The sequence below is a fragment of the Pristiophorus japonicus genome, chromosome 1, assembly GCF_044704955.1.
Source record: "Pristiophorus japonicus isolate sPriJap1 chromosome 1, sPriJap1.hap1, whole genome shotgun sequence".
In the NCBI taxonomy this organism is placed as follows: Eukaryota; Metazoa; Chordata; class Chondrichthyes; family Pristiophoridae; genus Pristiophorus; species Pristiophorus japonicus.
In genome coordinates, this window is record NC_091977.1 from 314,670,141 (window position 1) to 314,687,661 (window position 17,521).

At 38.1% G+C, this 17,521-nt stretch overlaps 1 protein-coding gene across 5 annotated transcripts in view; it reads right to left on the reverse strand.

Moving 5' to 3' along the window:
• Window positions 1–355: 355 nt before the first annotated feature.
• Window positions 356–17,521, reverse strand: part of atp9b (ATPase phospholipid transporting 9B) — a 468,699-nt gene continuing 451,533 nt past the window's right edge. For 4 of the 5 annotated variants that reach the window (XM_070888575.1, XM_070888576.1, XM_070888573.1 and 1 more), the window contains 5 exons: window positions 15,516–15,580; window positions 15,268–15,376; window positions 9,544–9,601; window positions 6,280–6,483; window positions 356–2,499 (listed from right to left, as the gene is read on the reverse strand). In XM_070888575.1, coding sequence (XP_070744676.1) covers window positions 2,363–2,499; window positions 6,280–6,483; window positions 9,544–9,601; window positions 15,268–15,376; window positions 15,516–15,580 — 573 coding nt within the window. In that variant the 3' untranslated portion in view covers window positions 356–2,362. The remainder of the gene's footprint in view (window positions 2,500–6,279; window positions 6,484–9,543; window positions 9,602–15,267; window positions 15,377–15,515; window positions 15,581–17,521) is intronic. The other variant, XM_070888574.1, reaches the window with a different exon arrangement.

Genomic DNA, 17,521 nt, shown 5'->3' on the forward strand with positions numbered 1-17,521 from the left:
AACTTAAATTAGCACTCAACATCCAAGATAAAAACTATAAAAATTTGAGCAAATTAAGACTACATTAGACATTTTATGCAAAATAGATATGAAATGTTTTACTGTGAAAACATACTTTTGTCCATTTTGGCCTATCATCAGATGAACAAAAATGAAAAAAAGACAAACCTGAATAACAGAGAGTTATCTATTCATTTTAGAGCAACCAGAAACTTTTGGTTTTCTAAATACATACATCTGAAATAACATGCTTCTAAATAACTTTGCTCAAAATATGTATACATGCGATAGATGGATCAACGGTGATATATGAGCCCATCACATCTCTAAAGATCAGAAAAATGAGACAGACAAGTTACTGTGAAAATGTAAATTCACTTTATTGTGCAGAGGGAGCTCCAGTTTGATTTAACAATACAGTAGAATCTGAATAAAGTGGTCACCTTCACCATTTAACTCAAGTGGTTCCTTAAAACTTTTGAATCCAGAGGATATACAGTGACACTCAATGGCTTAACCACAACAGTATGTTAATGAAAACAATTACCGTGGCTGTGTTTGAGGGTGGTAGCTAGACCCTGATGCAGGCTCCATTTACGTTATATTGCTAACATATCCATTTCTATTAATAGGTGTGGTGCGGCAATAGATAGTTACTTAATCCAGATGGTTGCTTAATCAAGGTGACCATTAGAGCACATTTCACCGTTACTCATTTCATTACTACTTCACAGCTGCAGCATAGAACAACAATCGGAATCTGATGTCAGGCATCCATTATTTGAAGGCTATTTACAAAAATGGTATACGACTTCCTTTCACCATCAGAACAATGTCTCTTAAGGACAGCCATGGGAAGCTATTTTAAATGGACACACTTTAGTATAATCACGTGGAACCTAGAGTTCAAATGTTTAATTAAAACAACTGGCAGGAACAGCATTATAACCTATCAATGATTTTGCTTGTATGACTCCCTTTAGGCATATTACTCGATACATACATTGGATAAATCAGAATGCTAGTTAACTAAGAATATGAATGCAATAAAGGATTTCTTTTTAATAGGTTATGAATATAAAAATTAATTTCCACAAGTCAGAGACCATTATATGAAGTACTTTGATTCTTTACTAAACAACGCAAGACATTTGATTTTCATATACTTTCTAAACGGAATTTCAAGTGAGTGCAGTAAATTCTAAATCAGTGCTGGATCCAGGAAACTGCTGGCATGAAAAATGGTCGATCCTCTTTGTAAAAATACCACATCTTCTGCTGTACTCCACTTTATTATATAGACTCTAAAGGAGTCAATCCAGGAGCACAATGCCCCAGAATAATTGGAATTATGTTCTTGCAATGATTTGAAGAAAGTTTTTTTCCTTACAGTTGCTTTTTGGATTATGTTTATTGTATAACACAAGCCCTCAGGGAAAAAAAACTTCTAAATTCTCTCAAGACTAGAGTCCACAATGGAATGAAGACTTGGGTCTGGCTAAGCAAAGTAGAAATGGAATTTTTAATGATACAATAATGCATGTTCTTAGGCTATTTGCAAAAAAAGGTCAAAACTTGTTAAGTAGAAGGCCTCACATAAAATTCAGGTTGCTCATAAGGTAAATCTCCAAAAATAAATACAAGTAGATAATACTGGGGAGAAAATAAAGGGGAGGTAGACAGCAATATGCTAATGACGATGTGGTATGTTGAAAGCCTGCTGTGCATATCCCTGTTAGTGCATATTTGCTTCACAAACGCAGCTACAATTTAGAGACAGGGAAATATAGACAAGTTAATAGCAAATGCTAAAGTGGAGAGCACTTAAAGGTAGCTGAAATATTAATAAATATATAGTGCTAATTTGTTGCTTTATGCACAAGGTCATCAATAAGTGAGCTTTTATACGACACAATTTGGACTATTGTGCTAACTAGTACTTCACGGACAATTCTGCAACTAGTTACAGAATTGTTATGCAGGAAAAAGTACAACAACAAATGTTTAAACAGAAATATATTTGAATCTTTACATAAATTAGCAAGAAAAAAAAGGGGAAAAAGTAAAAAAGATAGATAGACAAATTATTTCCATTTTCTCCCTGACTCCATCAGTACTGTGAAAAGTTTGAAGACATTCCTTCATTTCAGGAGGTTCTTTTCAGTACCTGTTATTTAGAAGTGCTGTTATTTTCTTTCAATGCTTCACACAGTATGCGCAGCATTTCATTGCTTTTTTTTTGGCTGTTTGGTCAACAGACCATTTTCACAAGACTTCAGTTTCCCTGTGAAGTGTTTTTAGGGATGATTATACCCCTCCGCAGCGATGGCAAAAGTGTCACTTATTGAACAAAACATTTGCACTACGAGGTAAGTTTGGAGTAACTGGGTGGAGAGAATTTGCGCTTCAAGTACTTGAGAATATAAAGTGGAAGACAACTGACGAGGGTAATTGCTGACACTTTCCACAGGAAGGTCACAGTGGTGATAAAGGCGACATCTGTAAAAGCAGGAAGTTTACTCCATTATATTATGAAACATAGGGCTTTATGAGTTTCATCTATTGTGAATGCAATTTTAAAAGGGAGCAAAATGGCTGACATTTGCAAGCACAACTTATATCATATCAAGTAAAACACTTAATAAATAAGCACAAAAAGATAATACAGTCGTTAGTGCAATCATGATTCTATATAGCCTGTAAATTGAGATTTCTTTACAAATGAAACTGAATTGTAGCTTTTAATTATTTTACAGATTTATTCCTCCTCACCTCCAGACAGTGACTTTTCAAGTTAGGAGATGTTGCAGACACTTTGGTCACACTGATTATGCCACAAGGTGGTCAGGCAGGATGCTTTCCCCAGTAAGGTTCCCTCTCTTCCTCCCTCCATACTAGGGCTGCTAATTCTTGTTGGATGAATTCCTGGAGATTTGATCATGTGACAGTCTGATCACATGACTATCGGATACCAACAAGTGAGACTGCAATGATGGCAGTGGATTCCCACAATACTCCACACCGCTGAGATCCCTCTATTGGATTCATAGAGCGACTGCGCATGCACAGACGCACTGTGGGCTGTGGGAATAGCTGCACTGAGTTGGGAAGGAGCCAGGAAAGAACAAACTGCGCAATTCCAGATACAGATGAGCTCGAAACCTTTCTCCTGGGATGCTCACAGGAGTACTTGGGAGATCAATCCTCAATTCCAAGAAACTCCCAGGCAATCCGGAAAAGTTGGCAAGCCTACTCCCCACCATTGCCCTTCCCAGAGATGGAGTGCTCCACCTGGTGACCAATTTGAGAACAAAATAAATACATTATCATCTTCAATTTTTTGTTTGATAACCAAAGTACAATAATGTTTAAAATGTGCAAATGTCAGACATCAGTATCTACCTCATGGAAAAAGAGTCAGTTCTTCAGGGCACATACTGATCCTTAACATCTAAAATTGGGGCAGTAGACATTCAACAAGCCAGTGTTTTGAAGCACATTAATTTGGACAGCAGCTACTCATTTGATGGGCATGTATACCCATTTAGATGTGAAGAGATTTCACTGTTGTATTACTAACAAAATATATAAAATTAAATTTAGTGGATAAAAGAGAAAATAAGATGCTCTAATAAGGTTATCAGACTGCAATGAAACACAGGAAGAGAAAGACCACTCCTAAAATGTGTGTCATAGGAACAGGAGGAGGCCATTCAGTCCCTTGAGCCTGTTCAACCATTCAATTAGATCATGGATGATCTGTATCTTAACTATTTACCCGCCTTGGTTCCATAACCCTTAATACCCATCATCAACTTTCCCCAGTTTATTAGATTTGGAGCGCAGAATTGCCATAGGTAAAACTCTGAAATTACCTCTGGTCCTTGAAAAGGATCAAGTGAAACTTAATTTACTTGGTAATGAATTTCAACCATGGGAGCCTAGTGTCCAGCAAGACAGACCATCCAATTATGCCTTTTCTTTCTTTTAAGATAGTTTTACAACAGTTACTTAAATTATTAACCAGGAAGTTAACTTTACAATCTACATTACTTACTACTGACTGGATGTATTCCCTAGACAATCTTTATAAATGCCTAGGACCAGAATCATGTATTTCCAAATAATGTCTTATTAATAATGCATCTATTCATGATAAAATCAACCTGATGTTCTTAGCACAGATAGTTAACCAGCATTTAAAAAAAAGAATTAAGTGCTTATGATAGTAGTTAATTCCACATAATCTACTAATATGGCCCATAATTTGCTGTAAGCAATGAAGCAAAGACGCTTGTGACTGGCCCCGAAGAAAGCTGTCCAGAGATCTCACAATCTGTGGTGAGAAGTTTGCCTTTTTTGACGTTCAATTGGTTTCAGTGCTCTGTAATGGGAATTCCCTAGTGCGATGCTGCTGTGATGTCAACAAGCTGTCTAAGCAGCCAATCACATTGCAGAATTTTCAAGACAGGAAACCAAGAATTTAAAAAAAAAATGGTAGAGTGTGAAACAAATATTGGAACCCTCACATGGGGATAAAGCAGAACCTGAAATATCATGAATAAACTAAAAATTGAAATTTTTGATCATAATGGAGACATTTGTCATTCCACAAATAAAAACATTCTGGGCCAGATGTTTGTTTAGTAGTCAATACACAGTTAAAACCCCAGTTACACCTATTCCAAGAAGGTTTAACATTTAATGGAGTACTTACCAGCGATATTACCCAAGTTTCCGTCAGTTTCTGTGATTGACGGCTGGGGGGGGTTACACAGCGCAGCCAGAGTCGAAGCAGTGAATGACTGACCGCAACTTCAGGATGTACGGGTGTAGATGTGAATGCACCACATCTTGAAAATGTGGTCAGTTTCAGAGAGGAGCTAATGGTGAACACTGTTAGTTCTCCATCATTACCCACTGCAAATTCTGGGCCAGTGTGTTTGGACGAGGCAGGAAAAGTGAGGTGGAAAGGAACATAATTCTTCTGACCTTGAGGCTCCTTGAGATTTGCCAACTTTTTTGTGCCCTCTAGTTCCTTTTAAGTTAACTAATCTTATCTATACTTCTTAGCATTTGACAAGCAGTTAATGGTGAATTTATTGTTCTAGCAATAAAATGAACTGGGTGTCACACCCCTAATATACTTAATAATACTGGGAATTGACAGGATAACAACTTGTATTTACCAAGCACTTTTAAAGAAGATAAAGACTCTTCCATCTAGCAGGGAAATCCTGAACAAGAGGACAACCTTAAAATTCAAACCAGGATGGTTAAAAGCAAATTCAGAGAAAACAAAGTGTTCACGCAAACATTGTGGGAATGTGGAATGCAGTATCCCAGAAGGCCATAAATCTAGAATCAAATGAGGTAACATAATATTTACTGCACAGAAACAGGCCATTCGGCCCAACCAGTCCATGCCAGAGGTGTTTAAAGGGGAGATAAGATCTTTACTTGGGAAGGCTTCCTCACACTTACCTCCTACTCCCAGTGCAAAGCCCCAGATGAATGTTACAAAACAGAAAGGATTAGCTTACAAAATCCCATCAGCAGATGCACTAGGAAACAGCTGATGAATGGGAAAGAAGCAAACTGGAGCAACTGTAAGGGGCACCTACAGTGGGAACACGCGGCATCCTGAAGCGATCTTCTTCCATAAACTGTGATACACCTGCAATGCCAGTAAAACTCCTGCGCTTGACCTCATTAGTAATTTATTACCTCCTCCCGCCAACCCCCCACCCACTACCTACCAAAAACACCCTTTCACAGTAACTCTAAACTCCTCCCCTTTGTATATGTACATTTCACACAGCAAATGTTAAGCAGAATTAGCTAAATGTACAGTACAGCTTATTTAACTAAAAGACAAAAAAACTGACTACATTTTGCTGATAAAGTCCTCCTTTAGTATTAAAAAATATTTTGAATGCAGATGTTACAGAAACAAAATTAATATAGAAAAATTAAAAAAAAGTCAGCTTGAGAGAATCGTGCCTCAAGCATACGTACAATTTGTAAAGAAATAAAAACATTACAATCTTAGACCTAATACCACAGTATCTGAAAGGCGTTTTGAGTTCTTAGCTTCAAAACCCTTCTCAGATCCACTTAAGTTATAAAGAAATGTACCCATTGCTGTATAGTTAATATATGCCAACAAGTAACATTTTCTACTCATTACCAGAACAAAAATATATTCCATACATGTAAAATAGATGTGAACTTTTGGTTTCTCTTGAGAAGGAAATGACAAACTCTGCACCAACTTACCAAAGTACTCATTGAGAAAAGCAAGGGAGGCCACATAGCAGCCAAGACTGAGGAACTCCCCCACAACCATAAGCCAATGCCAGGTTCGGATAGTAAGTGCAACCATCAGCAACTCAGTCAAGATGAGGGCGGTGAAGGAAATTGCTACGACATGTACAAACTCAGACTCAAACAGCACCAATGCCCCATATATTAAAATGCCACCTGAAATAAATCAAATGCATCAGTCACAATTGCTATTTTTCCTGAGTGACAGGACATGAGCAAGATTTACTTGTTACATACTTTAATTTTCATGCAATTAGGAATATCAATAGTGCCTGAAATCACAATATATCAAGGATGTAAGTGGATGATCTCAAAGTAGTTTTGGCAGGGACTAGATGCATATCATTGTCAGATGGGGAATGATTCGGAGGTAAGTTCTGGCCTAAAAGGGAGAGTGGAACAAATAAAACAGAAAACTAATTCAAAATGTATCTGTTGAATGAACAGGTTCTAATTGTGGATCAATCGTTTGGTTTTTTTTAAAAAAAAAAGGAAATGCAGCATTATATTTTCAAATTAAGCTTAATTGCAATCTCACTCTCTCAGAATCTGCTTAACAGATCTTTACTACAGATACAATATCGTAGTTTCAGGGAATTATTTTTAAATGTGTATGTACAAGATAATTAGATTATTGAAGTTGTTAGAAATAGCCATGTTAAGGCTATCTCTGGTCACTTTAATAATCAGGATCGACTGTAAACCAATCTGGTGGGTATATTGTGTTTAATCAGAGTTTAAGACGGAATATAACACATTAGAACATAAGAAATAGGAGCAGAAGACCACCATTTGGCCCCTTGAGCTGCTCCGCCATTTAATAAGATCATGGCTGATCTGATCATGGACTCAGTTAGTTATACAGCAAAAACATACGACCGTGACAAGTAGCGGATACCGATCCGATCGGACAAACAGCTGGCGCACGTAAACAGTTCTCTGGCTTGCAGCCTCTTTCTCTTCATTTCGAGCTTCCTTCGGTAAAGCATGGGAATCACTCTTGAAGAGTGTTCAACCAGCCCAATTTCTGTTTCGCTCTCCCCTCACACCGTTTGAGAGGACAAACTTGAACAGGCTATTTTTATTCTCTTTTTAGGGGTGGGCCTGACATGGGATATTGATAAGACCTTTTGACATATAGAGGTTTCCTTAAAAACTTGCTATTCAATGCCGTATCAAGTTCTTTATTTCGATTCTCGTGTTAAGTCCTGCCCTAAAGACGTCTCATGATCTTGTCCATATTTCTTTTCTGTGAATACTTTCTCAGGGTTTCTTCCTTTGAAATTTGTGTCTTATCTCTTTCGTCCCTATCCTCCCTTTGATCTCACGAGGCCCAAGCCAGAAACCTGCTCCAGAGTGTTACCTCTTTAATGATATAGCAAATGTTTACGTTAACTCCTACCACAGAACTATAAGTGTTCTGTTAAAATAGGGGATTGAAGTTAGTTTATTATACATAAAATACATAAACAAGGTTCAAGTCTTAACTTAAAAACAGATAATCGCTTAGCAACAAGGAGAATGTATATAGTACAAAGAAGCCATGCCATCCACAGGAAACCAAGACATTAGCATTTCTAAGCACCCTCTCTAGTCTGAAGAGACATTTCATCTCCAGTTCAAAACAACGATTTAAACATAGCATTCTTCATGTCAGTTTTATACATTTTGAACCCCTGATTTCGAACAAGGAGAGCTACTGCTATTATATTCGGACTCAATATCTGGTCGTCTGTTGTCTGAATATGGGAATTTCCAGTTTAAATGAAGTCAACTTATAATAGAGGGCTCCAAGTGAAGTTTTTAAAATTTGTTTTACTTCAATGTGTGCAGTTGAGTTTTATTTTATCTTCCTTCTTAATGCAGGGTCTTTATATAATTCATTTCCACATCACCCCTAAGTGTCTAACTATTGGATTTTATACTATTGTTTACAATGTCACTGAATAATTAGCTAATGGGAGGTATTGCTGGGTAAATTGACTATACCAGTTTTACTAGGCTACATTTATTGGTTGCGTTTATTTGCAACACCAGATTTCTGATTTGTCCCCTTGGAGGACGAGACATACCCAAAAGTTTGTTTGGAATGTGCAAGTTGATCCTGCCTGCTGTAGAGCAGCCTGTAATGTGTAATTTGGCTCGTCAGTCTCATCACGCAGCCTACAGAAAGTGGAGCTGTAGTTAGCTTTGTGAAGATCCTATTATCTAGTATTCTGCAATTGTAATTAAAGAAAGATAGACTTGCATTTACAGAGCACCTTTCACGAATACTGGACGTCCCAAAACGCTTTACAATCAATGACGTACTTTTTGGAGTGTAGTCACTGTTGTAATGTGGGCAACGTGGCAGCCTATTTGTGTATAGCAACCTCCCACCAACAGCAATGTGATAATGACCAGATAATCTGTTTTAATGATGTTGGTTGAGGGATAAATATTGGCCAGGCGACCAGGGAGAACTCCCCTGTTCTTCGAAATAATGCCTTGGTACGTCCACTTGAGGGGGCAGATGGGACCTCGGTTTAAGGTTGGCAAAATAAAAGACTTTATACTCTAATTAGTGGGTTAGTTACTTCTTTAGAGTTTTATGTTTTTGTTCTTTCTGAAAGTGCTAAAAATGGTCTCACCCTTTGCCAGCATGTAAATGTTGTTCATTTAATGATATAAAAAACCTGCTTCTCACAGCAAAGACAGATTCAGAGCAGACACTACCCTTGGATGCATAATTAGCTACTTGAATGGTAGGCATTCCTTAATTTTAAATATGAGCGGTTTTAAAGATGCACCCTTCTTAATTTGTTCTAGGGGCTAAGTACAGTCTGTTCAATCCAAGGACGAGTTATGTGGAAAACAATGTGAATTCAGGCTTCTTAAAGGCAACATTACTGGAAGTCTATGGTATCAAAGGTAGGACCTACACTTTCTAGGAATCTTCTGCACATTTTTGGTAATTTTTTATCTTAAGGAAATATTTTGTTTCATCATTCGAAAATTATGGAATGGCGATTTCAAGTAACAACACACTAGCCCTAACTATAAGTCACAGCGCTAGTCACCAAACTGGACTGCAATCTGAATGAGTCCAATTAAAGATCAACACACAACTGTTTAAATATGGATTTATAAACAAATTCAGACCTCATATTAGTTTGTTCCATTATCAACTACAAGAGCCAGAAATTCTTACCGCAGAATGTAAAATTTGTGACATACCTTGGTATATGCTTATTAGAACCCAAATAAGGAATGTCTTGAAGGACAATGAACGCCCCTGATAAAAAAAAAATATTTTAAATTATTCAATCACTACTGTGCTTATTTTTGGATAAATGTTATAACATAAGAAATAGGAGCAGGAGTAGGCCATTCGGCCCCTTGAATCTGCTCCACCATTCAATAAGATCATGGCTGATCTACTTCAACTCCACTTTCCTGCACTATCGCCATATCCCTCGATTCCCTTAATATCCAAACCCCCCCCACTGTCTTGAATATACTTAACGACTGAGCATCCACAGCTCTCAGGGGTAGAGAATTCCAAAGATTCACAACCCTTTGAGTCAAGAAATTTCTACTCATCTCAGTCCTAAATGGCTGACCTTATTCTGAGACTGTGACCCCTAATTCTAGACTCCCCAGCCAGAGGAAACATCCTTTCCAGCATTATGACTGCAATGATCTAATACACAGTTCTTTACGGTGTGTGTGTGTGCTGCCTGTTAGTTCAGAGACTAGATACACTGCCTGATGTAGTGCCATTGCAGACACATAAGGTACCAGGTTCAATTCATGGTCTGTAATAATTAGTGCATCTCAGATTAGGAAATGATAGGAGTGTCGCCAGATTAGGGAGGAGGAATATCAACAACTTACATTTACATAGTGCCTTTAATAAAGTAAAATGTCCCAAGGTGCTTCACAGGAGCTTTATCAAACAAAATCTGACACCCAGTCACACAAGGAAATAATAGAACAGGTGACCAAAGAGGTATGTTTGAAGGAGCATTTTAAAGGAGAGAGGTTTAGAGAGGAAATTCCAGGGCATAGGGCTTTGGCAGCTGAAAGCAAGGCCACCAATGGTGGAGCGATTAAAATCAGGGATGCGCAAGAGGCTAGAACTGGAGGAATGCAGAGATCTCAGAGGATTGTACAGTGGGAGGAGGTTAGAGAGATAGGGAGGGATTTGAAAACAAGGATGAGAATTTTAAAATTGAGGCGTTGCTGGACCAGGAGCCAATCTAGGTCAGCAAGCATAGGGGTGATGGGTGAATGGGCAGCTGAGTACTGGATGAGCTCAATTCCTATCAGCAGAATTTCCACTTTTGATTACTCTTTGGTGACCCGCCCACGCTGGAAAGTGAAAATGTGCAATGCCACTCCCTGTCAAATAACCTTCTGACATTCACCGCCAAGGCTCACTTTAAAAATGGCCAATTGGATGAGGAACCGGAGAGCTGTCAGCACCAATGGAATGGTACCCAAACATGACATTGTTTTCTGGAGAGGATTGGGGAAAGCAGGACAAAAAAAAAAATCAGGAAAAAATAAAATTTCAGAATCCTGCATCAGCTCTTAATAAGTAGCTGTCTCATAACTCAAAATATAAAAAATGCAAAGGAAAAATGAGGAGTGTGCATAAAGATCTCTGAGATTTGTAGAAGATAGTTGGCGGTGAATTGATGGAGTACAAAATGCAGTCTCAACTCATGTTGCCTTGAAGCTGACATCCCGCGCAGGCAGCTTTTCAAGGGAAAACCACACAGGCATGGTATTTGAATGGGCTACGCACCCAAAAAAAAATTAATGGGAATATTGGTCTCAACCACTTTCAAGTTGTGTGTGGGTGGAAGGGGGAAGCGGAGATGAGATTAAGAATATTTTAAATTAATTCGAGTAATAAATATATTTTCCAAGTTTCACAAAAGGCATGCTATCCACCAACATCTACAAAGTATTTGTGTACATTTCACTCAGCAAATGATAAGCAGAATCTGCTAAACATACAGTACGTTATTTAACTGAATTATTAGAAAACGGATTATATTTTGTTGATAAAAGTCCTTCTTTAGTATTAAAAGGTATAGATTCTCAAAAGCATCTACTTCTAGTGGAGCATTTTATCTACAATGCATTTTTTTTTTCTCTTTAAAATATCTGAGGTTCAAAACAGATTCTAATATAATTTGGCCTTGGGACTGTGCATTTAGTAAGCCAGACTATGTGCTCCTACAGCCAAACTGGCTATGATGAAAGGGCTCTCAAGTGTGCCAAAGGATTAATTGCAACCATACTTACCTGCTTGCTTTGTTCTGAAAGTAGCCAAGTCAGATAACTGTTCAATGGACTTTCAATCTATTCAAGCATTAGACCAGTTCAACTTGATCCCGGTTATGGAGCTGCACTATTCAGTCTGAACCGACTAATACACCAGATAGTACAGACTCTGGGCCGCTGGTATTCTGAGTTTTAAATCTCAGTTGTTTGATAAGAGATAGACAATTATGAAAGATTCATATTTGTTTTTCATTGTTCCTGCTTGAACTTCAAAGGGAATGGAAAGCATATTTCAGATAGCTATAATCAGTTCTTCATTTACCACTGCACTAGAGCCTGTGTGGAGGTGGCGTGGTCAGAGAGACTGCATGCACAAAGTAGTTCTGTGTTATGGATGTTGGTTCAGGTTTAGTATTAATAAGAGAGTCAGTAAATAACATTTTTTCTATTTTTGTTTGTCTGAGGAGGTAAAGGTTAGAAATTCTGGAACATTGAGAATTCTGCTATATGAATTAATCGTTTAAGAACTCTGATTCATAATTTATAACCTAAGTCACATGGTTTGCTGGAGTGTTAACTAATCTGATGTCCTGGGGAACACTACATTCTCTTATGAGTGTATGAAGTCAGACTCGAGTTTGCAGGAAGTAAAGACTTGCTAATGGGAGTGGGTTTTGACATGGACCACGAGAAAAGTAAAGCCCGCAATCACGATCACTACAGAAAAAATACTTGGTAAAATAATGGCACTAAAGGTGGACAAGCCTCCTGAACCTGATGGCCTGCATCCTAGGGTCTTAAAAGAAGTGGTTGCAGAGATAGTGGATGCATTGGTTGCAATCTACCAAAATTTCCTGGAGTCTGGAGGTCCCAGTGGATTGGAAAACTGCAAATGTAATGCCCCTATTTAAAAAAGGATAGACACAGAAAGCAGAAAACCATAAACCAGTTAGCCTAACATCTATCGTTGGGAAAATTCTGGAGTCCATTATTAAGGAAGCAGTAGCAGGACATTTAGAAAATCATAATACAGTCAAGCAGAGTCAGCATGGGTTTTATGAAAGGGAAATCATGTTTGACAAATTTGCTGGAGTTCTTTGAGGATATAACAAGCAGGGTGGGATAAGGGGGAACCAATGGATGTGGTGTATTTGGATTTCCAGAAGGCATTCGATAAGGTGCCACATAAGAGGTTACTGCACAAGATAAAAGTTCACGGGGTTGGGAGTAATATATTAGCATGGATAGAGGATTGGCTAACTAACAGAAAACAGAGAGTCGGGATAAATGGGTCATTTTCCGGTTGCCAAACGGTAACTAGTGGAGTGCCACAGGGATCGGTGCTGGGGCCTCAACTATTTACAATCTATATTAATGACTTGGATGAAGGGACTGAGTGTAATGTCACCAAGTTTGCTGATGATACAAAGATGGGTGGGAAAGCAAGTTATGAGAAGGACACAAAGAAAATGCAAGGGATATAGACGGGCTAAGTGACTGGGCAAACATTTGGCAGATGGAGTATAATGTGGGAAAATGTGAGTTTATCCACTTTGGCAGGAAAAATAAAAAAGCAAATTATTATTTAAATGGAGAGAGATTACAAAATGCTGCAGTACAGAGGGGACCTGGGGGTCCTTGTGCATGAAACACAAAAGGTTAGTATGCAGGTACAGCAAGTAATCAGGAAGGCAAATGGAATATTGGCCTTTATTGCAAGGGGAATGGAGTATAAAAGCAGGTAAGTCCTGCTACAACTGTACACAGTATTGGTGAGGTTACACCTAGAGTACTGCTTACAGTTTTGGTCTCCTTATTTAAGGAACGATGTACTTGCATTGGAGGCAGTTCAGAGAAGGTTCACTACATTGATTCCTGAGATAAAGGGGTTGACATGAAGAAAGGTTGAGTCTATACTCATTGGAGTTTAGAAGAATGAGAGGTGATCATACTGAAGCATATAAGATACTGAGGGGCCTCGACAAGGTAGATGCAGAGAGGATATTTCTACTCATGGAGGAATCTAGAACTAGGGGGCATAGTTTAATAAGAGGTCGTCCATTTAGAACTGAGAGGAGAAGGAATTTCTTCTGAGGGTTGTAAATCTTTGGAATTTTCTGCCCCAGAGAGCTGTGGAGGCTGGGTCATTGAATAAATTTAAGTTGGAAATAGACAAATTTTTGAACGATAAGGGAGTGAAGGGTGATGGGGAGTGGGCAGGGAAGTGGAGCTGAGCCCAAGATCAGATCAACCATGATCTTATTAAATGGCAGAGCAGGCTCAAGGGGCCAAATGGCCTACTCGTGCTCCTGCTCCTATTTCTTATATGTAAGCCGAGAACTGGAGCACATGGCTTTGTGAATTAGAATAAAGAAAATCACCTTGTTCTTTGTTTAACCCTTTCCAGTATTACCATTTTATCCATCAAACAGTTTTAAGGTGAATGTCAATGTCTACATATATGAAGGCAACAAGACTTTAAATGTGCAATATAAAAAATACGATCAATTACACAGCATGCAATTGCAAAATGTTTATAACTTCAACAAGAAAACATAGCTCATAATCTGCGGTCAGCGGTGAAGCAAATACGTTCGCCGCTGACGGGAAGTTCAGCTTTTCTGACGTGCGGCTGAAATCAATGGAATATAGTGGAGAATCCCATAGCGTGAGATGCCAACAAGCTGTCTAAGCAGCCAATCAAAATGTAGAATTCTCATTGATCGAGAACCAGGAATAGAAAGCACTAATAATCAGAAACTAACATTTTTTTCTACAGAGAGCGAAATAAAGATTTATTACATACACTGGGTTAAGGTAGAAACTGAAATACCATGAAAATGTTAAAAAATTAAATTAATTTTAAATAATAATTTAACTTAATGGAGAAATTTGATAAACCACCAATATAACATTTGTTTTTCAGGGCTAGAATGGTTGTTTATCAGTAGTTATTACTCAGATCGCTGTTAAAAAAATCTATGTACACCTCATTTGAATGGGTCTAACTTTTTATGGGGTTCCTAACAGTGCTATTTGTTCGGAAAAGGAGACATTTTCGTCAGATCAGTGATTTCACTGTTTGCTGGCTGAGGTGGGGTGGGGTACCCTAAATCCTGAACTTTCGGTCAGTTTCAAAGGTGAAATGATGGCGAACGCTGCCAGTTCACCATCATGAGGACCGTCCATGTTTCTGCAAAATCGGAGCAAGAAAATGCATAAATATGTAAACCACTATAAACTTTTGAAACCTATTATCCACGATAACTGTTGGGGAAAAGTTGCATGCCAAGTACTCCAGCAACAGCAGGTGAAAAGCATCTGTGTGTGTGTCTTAGATTATGCAAATTTGCACAAACTAACTTTAACTTGCACATTATAACTAAGTTATATTTTACAATAAGAGGATAATAATGGAAGTACAGCAGTCATTTGCCATTATGTCAATCAACAACTCAACAGGTTCTTTCAATGCACTTTGTCCAATGAATATCAATTGGAAAACACACTTAAAACCATTTTCATGTTGGTTAAAAAATTAGCATGGTCTCTCATTTGGCACACTGCCTACACAGATATGCAATGGAAATTATTCCAAAATGGTGTTTGTTGAATCTTCATGTGTTCATTTAATGTGTACAAATCTTCAAACATATCACACACCTTTGTGAGGTCTTTGTAAAGCTCTGGATACAGTATTGCTGTTTCTGGCTTTACGTCCTGGTCTAACACCAGAGAAAAAACAGGAAACATTGTGTAGATGGTAGCATACCTAATAGAACAGAAAGCAAAAAGTCATCAAATTAACAACAGAACATGGTTTTGATGGCACTCAAGAAAAGACAAGGTGAAGCTTTATATATCGGCAATACTAGAAAATGATATTTTTGGAGTTAGAAAATGCCACTTACCCTACCATGAGGAAACCCTGATACAAGGGAACAGATGCAAAATAGAACACTGATGAAAATACAGCCTAAGGAAGAGAACAAAAGCAAAACCACTAGTAAAAGATCAAGAAATTACTCAATGAACGACAGAATTCAAATGCACTTTAAAAGGTTGTGTTGGAAACAGCTTCAGATTATGTATAGAAATGTTACGAAATGTTCAATTTCATTACAACATTCAAATATTCAGGCTCATACTCTCATTTGACATCTCTTTTGCAAACTCATAGGATGTCATTCAAAAAAAAAAGGAATTTATATAGTGTCAAATCATGTCCTCAGTTTTGAAGGACTGGTGCTTCAAAATATTATCTTTAAATTTATAAATGATTAAAGGTGCGGGGAGAAGGGGTTATTACTGGAAATGGTAGATATTCAGTTTAAAGTTACAAGTAATACTGGCCACTGCAGTGCATGCAGCACTACATCAAGTTGTTGTACAAAGGCACTGTGCCACAATGGAGATGGGAAGCAAGTTTCATCAGTCTTCCGCGGAGAGGTACTGAGCAGAGAGTAGGTATCTTACCCATCGGAGTGAGGGGAAATTGTAGGGAATCCTGACCTTTGTGTGCTGTTGCTCACGTTTTGGCATGTGGCTCAGAATGACAACAGATGTTTTTACACTTGTGTGTTTTTATTTCTTCCTGTGTCGGGTGAGCTCGGTGAGTCACTCGTACTGCCATTTTGTTCTGTGTAAATCCTTCGGAGAATAATTCAGGGGTTGGGACCTGGGAACATCACATCATGGTGAAATTGCACACAGCAGGCTGCCAGGCAGTTTGATCTTGAGCTGGCTCCATGTATCACATCATGACATCTGGTTCAGTAGCATGCAGCAGGTCCATAAAGGAGATTGCTGATCAAAACAGGCTACGGGTGATAAAAATCTAAATCTGGCATCTCATTTTATTTTGGTTCAAAAATGTTACCACAGTCCTCAAATGGCTGTTGAAAATAAAGGGGTACAACACTGGTCTGTATGGTTCAGTAAGCATAATGTGACATTTTTTATCCAGTGAACCATCAGGAGAGAAATATGAAAAGCCAGTGAATTAGTTTTGAAGTGTAGTCACGTTGTTATACAACCAAACATGACAGCTAATTTGCACACAGTAAGAACTCACAAACAGCAAGGCGATAAATGACAAGATAATCAAAGCAGAGTTATAATCTGGTTATGTATAATTTGTGTATTTCCAGTCCATTTAAAAGCCATTATAAAAAACAAATGTATTCACCAATAAATCCTGAATAGATAGAAAATAGATACAGCCAGCAACATTTCAGGGGTTAATTGTATCAGCCAATTGTAACCAAGGAAGTAACTTCCCATATGCTAAGTCCCCACTTGTAACTAAGGCACAAACTAAGTGATGCAATCTTCAAAATGAATATGGATTCTAGCCCCTACAAAGTTAATCAGCTGGACACAAATTAAATCTAGACATGTTTACATGTAAAGGATGGTGAAGGCTGCATTACAGGTGCACTCAATGCACCTTTATTTTGGCTAGTGACATACAGTAACGTCAATCGAAAAATGCAAAGATACAGAAAGTCAGTTATTTTAGGTTCATTTGCAAATATGTACATTTTGCCTCATTCACAATTAAAATGGAGCCTTGTAATTTTTTTTAAAAAAGGTACAAAATGTCCCTTTGTGTATCAAATCAGTTTCACAATGTTTCCGTAGTTTTTCTGCCGTCATGAGAAAGGGCTTTCAACTGGCTGAAGCGACAGCAACAACGTTTTTTGCTTGATAGCCGAGTGTGGACCATGCAAAGCTCGGCAGCATAGAGGAGAGTATGGTTCCACCTTTCCCATGACATATTTGGTAGGGTTTGCTCTCAGCTGCCTGGTTGTCTAGTTTCACCTTTAAGTTTAACTTCCTCTTTTCAGTTTCCCTTTTATACTTTCTGTTCATCCAGCCATCGCTGCTGCTCCCTTGCAGTACCTGACTTTGATCT